Source organism: Sparus aurata, chromosome 8 (assembly GCF_900880675.1).
Source record: "Sparus aurata chromosome 8, fSpaAur1.1, whole genome shotgun sequence".
Taxonomy (NCBI): Eukaryota; Metazoa; Chordata; class Actinopteri; order Spariformes; family Sparidae; genus Sparus; species Sparus aurata.
The window spans coordinates 27,447,062-27,462,173 of NC_044194.1; the positions used below are offsets into that span (position 1 = coordinate 27,447,062).

Consider the following 15,112-nt stretch of genomic DNA (forward strand, 5'->3'; position numbering starts at 1 on the left):
AATCAGCTCGCTGCCAAACTGGAACCCTTTTGCAAAACATCTTTTGATTTTTAAAAAAGGGGAGATATAGAGAAAAGGAAAACGTTTTGTAGCTACAAAGCACAAGAAAGATCATCTTTTGAGAATGTTATAGGGTCGCCTTGATCGCTGTTGTAATACCCACGTTTCATTGGTTGTATTCATTATTGTACTTACAGGTGTAGAGTTTTTGTCCTTTTTTCTGACGGTTTGAATTCTACTTGTCACTGTAAGAATCCCAAAATCTACACTTCTTCTTCCAAGCCTCCCACATGACCTTTCGACCATTCGAAACTTTTTTCGAATTGTATTTTCTTCAAACCCCACCCCGTCCCATTCAGGAGCCAATCATCTCTCCTGCTGTCACTGCTATCCGTCTTCTCAGAGTTTTTTTTTTGTATTTTTTTTCCGTATTTTTTAAGCATCTTTTGCGATTTTTATGAAAAGGATTTTATTTTAAAAATCATTATGTCAACGGTATCTACGTGAAGCGCTTTTTTTTTTTGTTAAGTTTTATTAATTAACTTGTCTCTTTATACAAAGGCTTCAGTATCTCATGCTATCTGTGTCAGGTCGTTAAGTGGAAGAGGAGGAGGAGGAGGAGGAGGAGGAGGAGGAGGGAGGAGGAGGCGGAGGAGGAGGAGGAGGTGGAGGAGGAGGAGGTGGCGGGAAGAGAAGGGCGGGAAAAAAGGGACGGGCCCCTGTGGCGCCGGAAATCAGGACGGCGGGGCACCGTGCAAAAGAGAAAAAGAGAAGGATGGAGGTGTGTAAATGAAGAGAGAGAGAGAGAGAGAGAGAGAGAGAGAGAGAGAGAGAGAGGTGTAGGACAGGTGATCAATCAATAAATAAATTAATAAATTAATCAACCGTTATCAAACCAGGAGTGAGTTTCCTTACATGGAGGATGTTAGTAGGTCTAGAGGTTATAACAGTGAGGAGGGTAGAGTTATAACGTTGTGTACTAACGTCTTAGCGTAGCTATCTACAGAACAGTACCTCTGTTACATGGCACTGATGGGACATTTTAGCACATTTCCTATTGGCTCTCAGGCTCGGCCATGACCTGTGGTTGGCTAATAGCTAAGGCCAGGTTAGGGAGACGGGAAGCCTCACTTCCTGTCGATAAAAAAAACCCAATTGAGGGAAGTAAAGGATACAAGTTACTCTAAAAAAAGACAAGAAAAAGGAAATTGACAACAAACATCTTAAAAATGTCTTGACTAATGTAAACAAAAGACTAAAGTTAAAATCAGTGTTGTCAGTTTCAGCAGGTCATTAGAGTTTTTGTTTTAAGGGTTTGTCTCCAACCTGCCCGGTGTGTTTTTTAGGTGCTATCGACATTTTCACAAAAAGTTTTATTACATCATCACTACTATGACAAAAAAAAACCCCAAACAAAACAAAATCATACACAAATAAAGGTGTCAAGGTGAGGCAAAATGTGAATAAAAATCAGTGTACAGACTGATACTCATGTAATAAATATACACACGATCAACAAAAATAAAACAGCAGTCATATTCATAGTAATGATACAAAAAAAAAATCTGCAAAAAACGTTCAGGATTTGAATTTGTTAACAACGAAAAAGACACAGCTGAGAAAGAAAAAGAAGAGGAGAACAGGAAACAGAGGCTTTCATTGACTTTGTTCAAGAAGTTTTCACGGCTGCAGGGTTTTTCGTGTTTTCCACTTAAACAAATTTGTTTGCTTGGCAGCAGGCCAAAGAACGTCAGGAGGAGAAGTCGAAGCAAGAAGAGAAGAGACAAGAACTAAAAACATTATATATATATATATTTATATATACGTATGCCTATTTTTTTTTTTTTTTTAAATTATCCTCATTATTAATATGTACCTAGTTGCATTTTTCTTTCTTTTTTCTTTAAATAATCAGCAGAATCATCACCGTCATCATCAACGTCATCATTTCCACAGCAGTGTCAAAGGAACAGGAACGGGGTGGGGGTGGGGGGATGGGGGATGGGGGGAGGAGGAAGCCAGGAAGGGTGAGGGGGAAGAGGGGACAGAAGGGGGGGGGAAGACATTACAGGGTTGTGTGGGCGGGCTCAGTACAAGCCACACCCTCGGAGGTTGTTGGCGATGATGATGTCGGTGACGGCGTCGAACACCACCTGGATGTTTCCTGTATCCGTGGCGCAGGTCATGTGACAGTAGATTTCCTTATTTGGAGAGCGGTTCTTGCTCTCGAACTGTGCTTGGATGTAGGCTGCTGCGTCGTCGTAGGTGTTGGGTCCTGAAGGGAGAGAAACACATGATGCATTTATACAATATATTTGTTAAATGAGGGATCCCCATGAGATCCATGTGTACCCCAGCCGCAATTCACCCTGATGCTGTCCGGCAAAAGATACAGAAGTATCCGCTGCCGTAACACCAGCCTGTGGAGCGAGAGACTCCTAAATTCATCCTCCAACATAAAGAGTTTATTTTTGTGACCTATTTACTCCTTCATTTGTATAGTTTTATGTCCTACAATAGAGAACTAACTTGCAGTTTTGTTCCAATCTTGTGTTGTGCTGATTATTGTATCTTAAACCTACAATACACAGCTCTCATTCTGAAGTAAATACAGTCTACACTGTGTGATAGCTGCAGTAAGAACGACACCATCCGCAAGATTGGTTCCCTATAAACCACTCTTTTATTGTGCAATCTGGCATGCCACCCGGGTTGGGTGAATTACAGCACAAAGGAAGCACATCTGCCACTGTGCAACCAAAACAGGAAGAGGCACTGTGTTCCCTGGTACAAGGAACCTAAAAAAGAAGGAAGGGTCATTACATCACAGAATCTTGCTTTGGTGTCAGACTGTGGTGACGGCTGTATAAGGGTTCAATAGGAGATGCATTGAGAGAGATGCTAAAGCGCAACATATCGCCCTCATATGACTTATGAAGAAGAAATGCCCCTAGAAAATAAAAGAACACACTTTAGAGAGGAGTTTAAACACTTTTTTATTCTCTCCAAATGATTGACAAAGCTATTAATGTTGTGGCCGAACAGGGCGGGTTAGTCCAAATACCACTGATGAGACTGTGATTACACTGTGAACTATGCGTTGATAGAAACTTTCTGTGAGTTATAAGTGCGTTACTCCGTGCATCTCTCACAGACTTCAGTACAGCTGACACCACGGTCTGGCACCACAGCAAAATTCAGTGACGTAATGACCCTTTCCTTCTTTTTTAAGTTCCTTGGACAGCTTTTCCCAGGCAATGGTGGAACAACTGTGGAAACTACACTGCAACAGAAAGCGAACCCCGCTGATGGAGGAGGCACATAAAATGAGGAAGGAGAGTGATAGAAACTGAGGGAAAGCAAGAGTTAACTCATGGAGGGTGCTCCAGTGTTGTGTCAAAGTCTGTCCCCCCATTGATTTATGTTCCCTCTTACCACTGGGATTTAAGATGTTTCAAATCTGGCAGTCTTTCTACAAGATTCTCTCATAAAGTGTATTCTCATGGTTGTCTACGGTTGTTAGCGGTAGTTCTGTTCCTTACCCTGTCTTTGTGACAGCAATACCACAGTGAAAAACAGTAAAACAGGGGGGGGGGGGGGGGGGGGGAGTTGAAAGGTTATACATATTTTGCCTCAAGATAATTTTTCTCCTTGTTCTTTACTTGTGAAATTCTTATTCATGCATGGTAGTTAACGTTTTCCCAGGTTAATTTTGTTGCACGGAACAAGAAGTGAGGGTTTTAAAAACAGTATGCTATTCTAAGAGGCTTCTCGCGGGGAAGGTAGCAGAGGATGTGACAGGGGAGCAGGAAAGAGCTGCAACATGTCAGACAGGCTTACTGTGATTATCAAGGCAGTTAGCAGAAAGCCTGAGAGACAGAAATGAATAGGATCGACTAGCAGGGCTGTGTTTGTGTGAAGGCAGAGGGAGACAGCTCTCACTTGCCATCACCTCTCTCCTCTCTTCGTGGCCGACCAAGCATGACTGTCTCCCGCTCTCTGACTCCTGACCCCTTCCTTTTCACTGCAACGACTACATCTGACTCTCACCTCCACATGTAGAGATCCGTCTCCTGTTCTCCTCCTCACAGCTTTGATTTCAGCCTCTCGGCTGCTGCCCTCTCTCCTTCCTTTATCTCTGACTCCTTCACTGCTATCCATTTAAACGCGATGAAGTAAATCTTCATGTATATTGGTCTATTCTATCCAAGGTTACGCACTTCTTCAAATGGGCCACATCAAACATTTGGTTATTTTGTTTCCCTCCTGCTGACACCTGATAATTCAAACCCCGACTCAACGCTGTAAACAGCTGCTTTGATTTAAAGGGCCGCATTTCTCCAAATGTTTTACGGTTCAGTGACAGTAAATGTCAAGGTTGGTGCTCGCAGCTCGGGAGGTACAATGCAGAACAAACTAACTAATCTGCTGGATCAGGCAACAATTAATCAGGGGCCAGAAACACGGGAGGGATTTCAGAAAGCTTTTTCACTTCTGGGAATCAATTTAAGATAAGACAGCTGTCATTCAGACTTTTAGATCAGCTCTTTTTTAACTCTCTTTACCCCTCCCTCATATAGTATCAGCTCAGCTCCAGCTTCATAAAGGCTGTCAGGCAGTTTTACAACATATCTTAAGGTCAAGGATAGTTTGTAAGTTTGGGAAATGTGTGAAGATGTGAAGGATTGATACCACTCTCATGTCTGTACAGGAAATTTGAGGCTTCAGCAAGCCGCTGTTTAGTGTAGCTTAGCATAAAAAAAACAGACATGGGGAAACAGCAAGCCTGGTTCTGTTCAAAACCTGCCTACAAGCACCATTACAGCCCATTAATTATGGGCCAAGCCTAGAAATGTAAATCCCCCACTCTACAGGGGTTTATGTGCTTTTTTTTTTTTTATTTGACATATTTACACTTATGTTTGTGCGCCAATTAAACAGATAAGATTAAACTTATAAATCAGTGAGCTTTAGAATTGCTCATAGCCTGACTTTATTACCTTTAGATGGAGCCAGTATACTGTAGCTGTTCCCCCCCCCCCCAGTTCCAGTCTTTATGCTAAGGATACCTGAATGGCTGCTTGTTCCAGCTACATATTTAACATACAGGCATGAGAGATTACCTCCTCATCTAATGACAGCAAATCAGTGTATTTTCCAACGTCAAAACTGTACTCAAGTTACATTTTAAAGACTGACTTGTGCTCAAAGCTAGGACTGGTTGGTGACTCTGGAAGCTCTGTTATGCTTGTAGGAAATCTATTAAACAAACTATGTAATAACCTGTAGAGATGTACATGTATTCATCAACATGAAAAATGAGACCTCCCCCGTTTCTCTGCCTTTGGTCGAAGTTCTTTAAAGCTGCTGGACTGTGGATTTCTTTGTGAAGTTACTTGCGAAATTTAGCTTGCTCTATCTGGTTTCTGCAACCTGACCAACCACAGCTTTAATGCTCGTTACATTTTTCACTAGTCTTCAGATGAGCAGCCCTGTGAACCTCTTCCTCAGCAATGTGGGCGAAGTTAAAATGGTTTAGCCGTGTTTAGGACATGCTTTTCTCATTTTATAGCCTAGCGAATCTGCCAAACAATTTATGATACATCAGGATCTCCTTTCCTGTCCTGTGTAATTGGATTCAGTTTCACTGGTTCACATCTTTTTGTGTTCTCGAAGAAATCAATGTTTTGCACCTGTCAAGTGTTGTTGCTGCTTACGTGTTTGGAGATGTGCTATTTCTCACACTCAGAAGCAATTTGCCCTTTTCTTTCTTTCCTACCTGTGTATTCGGGGAAGCAGATGCTGAGTGCAGACTTCTTGATCTTCTCTGCGAACAGATCCTTCTTGTTGAGGAAGAGGATGATGGAAGTGTCGATGAAGAACTTGTTGTTGCAGATCGAGTCGAACAGCATCAGAGACTCGTGCATGCGATTCTGCGGAGGAGGAACAGAGATGAGAGAGGGGAGAAAGAAATGGATGGGGAGAGGTGAGAAAATAAATCAGACGATGAGGAGGAAAAAAGATGGATGGGATTAGAGGAGATTAAGGGGACAGGTGAAAGGAAGAGAAGAGGATTAGAAGTAGGGGGAATGAGATGAGCAGAGAGGAGAAAATGAAAAGGCAGAGGATGGAAAGGGAGAAAACGTGAATGGGCGATGATGAAGAGAGAGGAGGAAAGAAGGGGAAAGGTAAAGTTACCACCAATCTATGACCTTTGCACCGGGACCAGACTGAGGAAACACTTTCAGTTTTATTAACAGACCAGAGCTCAAACTCGACAAAAGTATTTTGAGAAAGAAATATCTATTATCTATAATTAAAACTAAAGAGAGAGAGAAGAAACAAAGGGGGAAAAAAAGACATCAAGGGGAATAACACTTTTTCTGCACAATTATTGCATGTTCATCTTCAATTTAATCAAATGCAACACTCTGAATGCATACTACGCAGTGATTTCCTCGTCTCACACCAACATACAGTCACAACCACATCCAGTAGCTAGTGTTAGTTTACAGAGTGGGCGTGCTCAGGCAACTCGCACAGAAAATATGAACGCATTTACAAACATCCTCATTTATTATATATCCTGCAAATATACACAAACACACACAACAGACACAAATAACTGGGATCGGGAGCAAATAATCACACAACTCAAGTTACTCAGGTGGTGCTTTATTATCATTTGTCTTGTATAAATACAACTTTCAATAAATTATCACAGCAGTGAGGGAGATACAGCAGACATATTTTACTTACAGTGCTCAGTAAAATACAACACACATACACGCACACTCATACACATGTACTGTACAAGCAAATGCACACAAAACAGCTCCGCAGATTTTGCTGTCGGTGATCTGTACAGTATTAGTCGGACCTTGATTGGCATCTGCAGAGGGGGTAAGAGGGTCAAAGCCTGAAAACGCTGCAGCAGTTGATGGTTGAGAACATGAAGAGCGCGGGGACACGTAACACTTTACACTATACCTCCTTGATTCTACAGAGTTCATCAGCTCCCTGCAGCTTTCTGAATCCTAACTCGGTCCAGCAGTGGAGCACCACCTCCCTGGCTCTGCACGGGCTTAAGTGCTCATTTCATCAATTGGCAAGATTGAGTGGGAAGTGAAAATGTTATAAGACCACCAGAAAGCATTTACAGGCAAAACTCTACTTTCTAAATCTGAAGCATAAATAGGTCAGCGAAAAAGGCACCACAGAAGCTCGTTTAGATTGTGCTTGGCAAACATCATTTGGCACTGAACTCCAGGATCAAACTTCAGTCAGAATGCTTCTTCGTTTGGCTGCCACTGTGGGAAATTGTTTATGCTAACTGACACAAGGTGCTAACATTTCTTTTGTGCCGCCACCTGCTGCCACATGAACTAGAACCTTTGTTACCTGAATGAACCACTGATTGTATTATTCAAATCAGAGCCAGACACACTCACACACAAACACACAGACAAAAAAATCCCCACTTTTGGCCATAAACCCTCTCTACCATAGCCTCAGACTACATAACCCACAAATCTCTCCTTCACTGCAGCCTTAAGGAGTCCATTATTTATTGCTGGGGCTGAAGCAGCACATAAACTTCGTTACCCACTATCCTCTCTGCCTCGCCTGCTACTGTCATTTTGCTCTGGTTGTCTGGGGTTTATTGGCAGGTCATCAGGAGTAAGGACAGGTTGTGAGAAGCGCACACACACACACACAGTTCTGCTGGTAGTTCCACTCAAAGGAAGCCTGAAGCCCGTCTCCACGTACTAATGAGGAGAAATGTAAGTATAATACACGAGAGGGGAAACTAACCAGTCATATGTGATGCAAGACTTTTTTTCCCACTGTTGTTGGTACCACCTTAAAGAAAAAGTCAAAGCTTTCAATTTTACACAGTGGGCATCTTTTGTGTCCTTTTGCTACACATCCCATACACTACACTGTTTTTGCATTGTGTGTTTTAAATTTGTAAAGGCATGCTTTGTAGAAATATCAATTCATTTGGATGGAGTCACCACAATAAGTGGACTTGCTCGCAGGAGTATTTTAGTCTAAAGTCAGGTGAACACACCAACTGGAGCCTTTGACCAATAACAAGCTGTCTTGACAGTGCTGACCTTTAAGGGAATGAAACTCAGATATGGAAGAAGCTACTGTGTCATGGTTAACCTCTTCTGCTGGAATATTAACTGCTCCACCCCAAAAAACCTAACAACAACAGCGAAAAAAAAAGGAGAAACAAAGTTGATGGTATAAAAAATATGTCTTTTGAATTGTCCTGTTTGCAACGAAGATAGACAGCTAGGTAGCCTGCAAGGAAAGCTTATTCTTTAACTGACATGTTGCATGTTGGCTGGCGTAAAGGGGTAGTTTTCTAACCAGTCCTACACGTAGTCCAAATGTCACCAAGCCTCTAGAACAGGGCTGCCTGATACGGCCCGCCACAAGGTTTGACTTGGCCAACCAGATGTTTAATTTCAATTACTTCAAGAAAAATGTTGTTTAACTATGTAGGATCCCTAATTTCTAATAATTATTTATGATCTGCATATTGCAGCAGAGCGACACTGTGCAGAAAGTCAGCCATTTGAGGGAACTATGGCTCGTCATACCATTTCTGCATTATAACGACACAATACAGAAGGTGATTGCGTTTGGCCCACTGACCTCATTAAGTGTTAGTTCTGGCACTCCAATGGAAAAACTTTGGGCTCCCCTGCTTTATAACCTCATCAACCTGTCACTGCTCACTTCCACTTCGTTTCACTCAACTTGCAAACTTTATTATTTGCTTGAGATCCCCATTACCATGTCTGTGTTGCTATAGTTGCAATATTTTAGGGTGATGATGCAATAGATACAAAGTCAATCTGCGCCAGGAGCTGCATTTTCACACAACAATATTGTCTGCAAGGCAATTTCAATTCCTCAAAATTGCTTAAAAAGCAGAAAAAACCCTACACAGTAAGTAGACTATATGTGATTTGCATATGATGTAAATGTGCAAAAAACACAGCTATGGTCCTTTAAATTCAGTCCCCTGCTAATGTAGTGATACATGATTTATTTATGAATAAATTGAGGGATAATACACTTTTAAACTCTGACTGATTAAGTGTGCCCTGATGAAGCCACACAACTGAATCTTGGAGACATCCCGGTCTGTGCGCTGCCCGAGGTTAACACTGGCATGAAGGAAGTTGGAAGACAAAGCTCAAACAGTATGCTGCCATTACCATCCTGAGGGTAAACATAAATGTAGGCATTTCCTTTCATCTGAGTGTGAATTGGAGCTTGTTAACTCATTAGGGAGGGAAATTTCACCAGCCCATGTTCCACAGCTCATGTCTACTGTTGGCTGCTCCTCGGGCTTTCAGGCACAAAAATAAAGGCACAAATGTATCAAAAGAGGAGAAGGGTGTCTTCGTTTGATTAAAAACAAAAATGTCTCCACCGGCGCGCCACCCTGCTTTAAGTGAGAAGGATGCTAAAATATACCTCATTCAGACAATTAAACTTGTTATGACAATTTTGACAGGGTGTGCCGGTGAACAGAAGAATCTTTAATGTTATTGTGCCGAGGCATGAGTCTGCACTAGTCGACAAGTTACAATTAGAGCAGCTTGTCATCAAATACATTTCTTTGAAATATTTTGCTTTTATGCAAATTATAAAACAAAACTGGACGCGTAGGCACTTTGATAGGTATTCTAAAAAAACTGGGTAGCTTCTATGCACACTGATGTCAAGAAGTGAATTAATAGAAATCTTTTATGTGGACTTCTTTTCACATCACTCCAGCACCAACGCTTTTGATGTTTTATGTACACTTCGAGTTATGTCACCGTCAGCGATGCACTTCCTGCAACTAACAATCACAGAGCTGATGCAGTAAGATCACTTTACTCTCACATCATGTCATGGCTGTATTATGCCAGAGGACACGATCATAAACTAAAAGCATTCAGCAGCTGGCTTCATTTGGCAAAAGAACCAAAATCATGCGAGGCTCTTCGGCTCAATACGGTGGTATTATATGGCACCAGCAAACAAGGTGCTGTGACATTTTGAAGTCCCACGGGTGTGTTTTTGCCTTAAGTGTGTGTGTGTCTATGTGTGTGTGTGTGTGTGTGTGTGTGTGTGTGTGTGTGTGTGTGTGTGGAAAGGGTAGACAGATGCCTTCTGGGTAATTAATCCACAGTTACTGACTGTACCACAACACCCATGGGCTGATGTTATCTCTCGCTTCACAAATACATATGTTAATAAGCATGCACACAAACTGACACACACACATATACACACCCACACAGACACACACAAACACACACACACAGACACACACAAACACTGACCTTTTCTGTACTATCAACAGACACACATGTAGGTAACTCTATATAATGGGAAGAAACAGAATACACAGGGGATACACAGACACAGACAAATGTGTGCACACAAACAGGCACACGCACACACACACAGACACACACACACACGGAGCAGGCTGATCAGCAGCCGTAGGCAGCTCTCGATCTCTAATTGGGAAAAGTTGGCACAGATGTGATAGGAGGAGCCGATGACGTCATCTACCTGCCTTTTTTTTTTCTCTCTCTCCAAAATGTCAGCTTGAGCGGAGCGTGGAGACACGCCGTCGCTGTTCGAGAGCCGAGGGAAGAGCGGAATATATAAAATGCTCTGCTCATAAATAAATAAAGAAGCTCTCTGCCTCTGTTTGCCAGGGAGCACTAACAACAGTAACGCTTGCAAACACACTCAGCTCAGTCGGACAAACAAAGCTCAGTTTCTATGTGGGGATGTAAACTGTTGCTTACAAAGAGAGAAGGGACAAGCTGGTGATATTTTGCTGGCATCATACAAATCTCTTAGGCTTACACATTGAGGACCAAACTGGAGCCCTTCACACAGATCGCACACATCACTTCTTTCATTTCACCGAAGCTGCTCGCTACATCAGACCTCAATCCTGCAGCAGCTTGGGGACGAGTCGCTCAGCAGAGAGCAAAAACATCAGGGCTAAAACATGGTTGACATTCTAGTCCCAGAGGAACATATGTACTCACCAGCACACAATCTTTCAAAGCTCACCTCTGGCTTATTAAGCCAGAGTGGTGGACAATAGGGATATTACACTGTGCAGCCCAACACAATGGATTCGTCCCCAGGGCCCCATAAAATCAATGCTTCCTCTGAAGCATACTCTGGGAATGTGCAGTTGAGTCAGCACACTACCTCTTATAGCTCATTTTTATAGTGATTTTAGAGAGTGGACCCATGTACTCCGCAACATGAGAAAATCAATCCTAAAATATGACCAGGCTGACACCCACAGGGATGAAGAAAGATAGCAGAATAAATAGCAAAGATAACGACTGAAAGACCATACATTTAAATATATGCAACACATTTGAGAAAACAAGAAATCATACCGTATACCTCCTCTAAATCTGATCACAGCACACTTTTGATTACATTCCTCACCAGGGAACAAATACAAATTTACTCCCAAATGAAATGATCTCAAGGCCAAAACACCACGGCTTCGTGATAATGATGCTGTAGAAACACATTCAGTTCAGCTGTATGAAGTCCTGCTGGGTTGTTTTTTTTTTTTTACCGAAAATGATAATTACTGTAAAACACACTAACATTCAACAAAATGACCGAACTGCCAACGACCACGTCTATGCTCGAGTGAATGGACACCAAAAATATAAAATAAATAATTTGTGGAATAATTTTCGAAATAATAAAAAATAAAAATCAGAACGGTTCAAATCATACACATAAGGGGATTCCGCTGGATATGATTGCTGAAGTAGTCAACATAAGTTCATTACATTTAATATTGTGAACAGTCCACTCTGATAATCCCTCTCCACTCACAGGCTTTCAGTGAGCGAGGCTTTGCTTTACTGAAGCTGGTGTGAGGCTGTTCAGAGTCTGTGTGTTTCTTTGGGGAGGACGGGACGAGATGAACGGACTCTGGTTTATTAATCTGTCCTACAGAACTTTCTGAATCACTGTGTTAAGTAACTGTTTGATATGGAACTACAAAATGGACAATATTAAATTGATGAATAAGACATTTTCATAATGAGACATTATTTTCACTAAATCATCAATTATCATCATAAAAAAGTACAGAAAAATATATAAACTAATAACATTTTAAATGATCTTATACATAATTAAAACTTCTTATATATTCTTATTTTGACATTCCATCACGGTTCATTTCTATTCTTTAAAGCAATTAAAGCAAATGTCAGTAACAGTTTGTAAAGTCAGTGTTACTGCTATCATTCTGCTGACCTCGCTCACATTAAACACATCTAAGCCTCTTATTAGGCTCAGCAGCTGCTGTGATATCATATTACACACACTTCATAATTATGATAAGCTATTTTACAATCATTGTTTTTTTTTTCTGTATTTATTTATATGATGATTCAGTTCATAATGTCTTATTCATTGACACATTATGGGTAGCTGAAGCTCCATAATTAACAGAGCGTGACTTAGTGCAACGATGTAGTCGGACACTATAAAGCGCAACGCATCCATTAGAGCGAGTGTCATCAGAAATAAAAACAGAACGATGTATACAACATATCAAAATAATTAAGGCAAAATCCATAAATACTGTTTCATTGCTTCTTCTTAGTTGGCTGAACATGATCTCGTCAACCGTTTAATATCTTGCGCACATGGTGGAGAGTCTGGAGAACATCGGTGTGACGTAAAACTGAGAGTGACTGGGATTTTCAGTTCTAAAATCGATGAATGACAACTCAAAATTAAATTAAAATGATTAGAAATACTTCATCATCGATGGATTGCTGTTATACCAGCTTTAGGGACTGCTGATGATCCCCTAAGACGGAGGCACTTGATTGGATATGCAATCAGTCCTGTAACATAGTACTACTGTATGTACGAACAAGTGTTGGGGTCCTACAAAGTACAGGGCGAGGTAAAAAAAAAAAAAAAGACAAATATATTAAAAAAAGTCTCAACCAACAACTGAGTCCACCAACCAAGCAGCCACTCAACCAACCAATACATTAACTAAGAGTCACGTTGGATCAATGGCCAGTCTTACAGCAAAGCATAATGGAGACAGAATGAACACAGGCCACGCCTCACATGTGAGTGATGACATCACCAATAAGGGCCACATAACCCATGTGGTTGCAAGCAAAGGTAAACACGAGTCAAGCATCCTTCATCTGTTGGCTAACATCAATACAGGCCACACCCCCGCAGGTTATTAGCTATAATGACATCAGTGACAGCATCAAACACAAACTGGATGTTGTTGGTGTCGGTGGCGCAGGTCACATGGGAGTAGACCTCTTTGTTGGGCGACTTGTTCTTGCACTCGTACTGACACTTAATGTAGGCTATTCCCTCCAAGTATGTGTCTGGACCTGAGGAGAGAGACACACAGAGAGAAATGACTTTCAGTTGGAGGGAGATAAAGACGTAAACGCTGTGGTTATCTAAGCCTTTATATCAGTGTGCTATCCAATATTTTCCATATCAGCACTATTTTCTGATATTTTTCTAAAAAACATGACCTTTGACTTTCTAGCTCAGCACACATTTTGCTGAGGTGTACAGAGGGCTGAGCTTACTGCTGGCCGAGCTGGAAGAAATATGATAGATGGACTCCTTTTTCAGTCGAAATAAAAAGGTGATTTGGCGCTTACAAATGGAATCTAATGGAAAATGTTATGTCTGGCTTTTGTTGGAAAAGGTCTGCCAGTTTTGTCTCTATTGCCAGTGTATCATAGTCTTTATACAAGAGTGTGACAGATTTGAGGTCCTAGAGCCAAAAGGATGGAACCATTGTTCACATTGTACATTGATTCATTTTAGTCCATTATCAACAGTGAGCGTTAGTTCTGCTTGTGACATAAGCATTTTGCATGCACTGGATTTAATCGAGAGCTTTAATTTGTTATAATGAGTTTGGGGTGAGTCAGATCTCAGTGACTGGAGTAATTTCTTGCTCAGAGTGTCACTAACGTCTCTCTGGCTCTCAGCCATCAGCAGCACTGTGATTCGTCTGTCTCATTCAGCGGCGGTGTCATCAGAATAGGCCCGAGGTCTGGCCATGTAAAAAGGATGAAGAGAGGAGAAGAAGAGGAGAGGAAACAGGTTTGGAATCCTAATTCTCTCTTTCTCACAGTCTCGCAGTTTTGGTCTCTTTCCATCTTGCTTTCCCACACTCGCGCTTTGTCCATTCTTTTTCTAATTTCCTCACACACTGCTCCCTCCGTCTCTCATATTCAGTTGCTTGCTGTGTTGTCTTACAGTATCTCTCATATTCTCTTGTATCTAGCACACTCCTTTTACTTCCTTGACTCTCATCTTCGTTTTGTTCCACAATCTGAGCCGGTCTACTATTTTTCTTTTGCCTTCAATCTTGTATTTCCCATTCTGTCTGTTTTTCCTCCGTTCGTCTTTTGTCTGACAACTTTTTGGACACTTGATTAAGAGAAGTAGTACTTTTAACAGACGGCTGAACTCTTAGGTATTTATTTATCTTAAACCTTAGCCTAAGATTGAGCAAGCTGGTTTGTGTCCGTTAATTCAACATTCAAAATTAGGATTTTTTTTCTTTTGTACTCCTTAAATGATCATAATCAGCAGCCACAGTGCCTCCCGGTGTCTATACCATCATACAGTACTTTATACAGTATGAACTTGTCTTGGAATGTAAATATCATGTGTATGGATATGTACCTGTGTACTCGGGAAAGCAGATGGCCAGTGGTGACTTGGTGATCTTGTTTTCAAAAATGTCCTTCTTGTTCAGGAAGAGGATGATGGAGGTGTCATTAAACCACTTGTTGTTACAGATGGAGTCAAACAGCTTCAGAGACTCGTGCATGCGGTTCTGTAGAAGAGACATCAGCGAGGTTTTAACAGGCTTTAAAACGATACTCAAAGTTTCAAGCATATGTACGGTTGTTGAAAATGTCAAATGTGCTGCAACTTCAGACAATACATGCAAACAGACAAAAGTAAAAAAAAATTAAACAAACATCTTCATCAAGTGTAATATCCCAACACAAGCATT

General features: G+C 41.3%; 1 protein-coding gene across 2 annotated transcripts in view; it reads right to left on the reverse strand.

Moving 5' to 3' along the window:
* Positions 1–1,797: 1,797 nt before the first annotated feature.
* The window catches only part of gnao1a (guanine nucleotide binding protein (G protein), alpha activating activity polypeptide O, a), a 104,755-nt gene continuing 91,440 nt past the window's right edge, over positions 1,798–15,112 (reverse strand). Inside the window, exons 7-8 of one of the 2 annotated variants that reach the window (XM_030425147.1) lie at positions 5,780–5,933; positions 1,798–2,275 (exon numbers count right to left, since the gene is read on the reverse strand). In XM_030425147.1, the coding sequence (XP_030281007.1) occupies positions 2,088–2,275; positions 5,780–5,933 (342 nt within the window). In that variant the 3' untranslated portion in view covers positions 1,798–2,087. Of the gene's footprint in view, positions 2,276–5,779; positions 5,934–6,659; positions 13,455–14,775; positions 14,930–15,112 lie in introns of those variants that run through there. The other variant, XM_030425148.1, reaches the window with a different exon arrangement.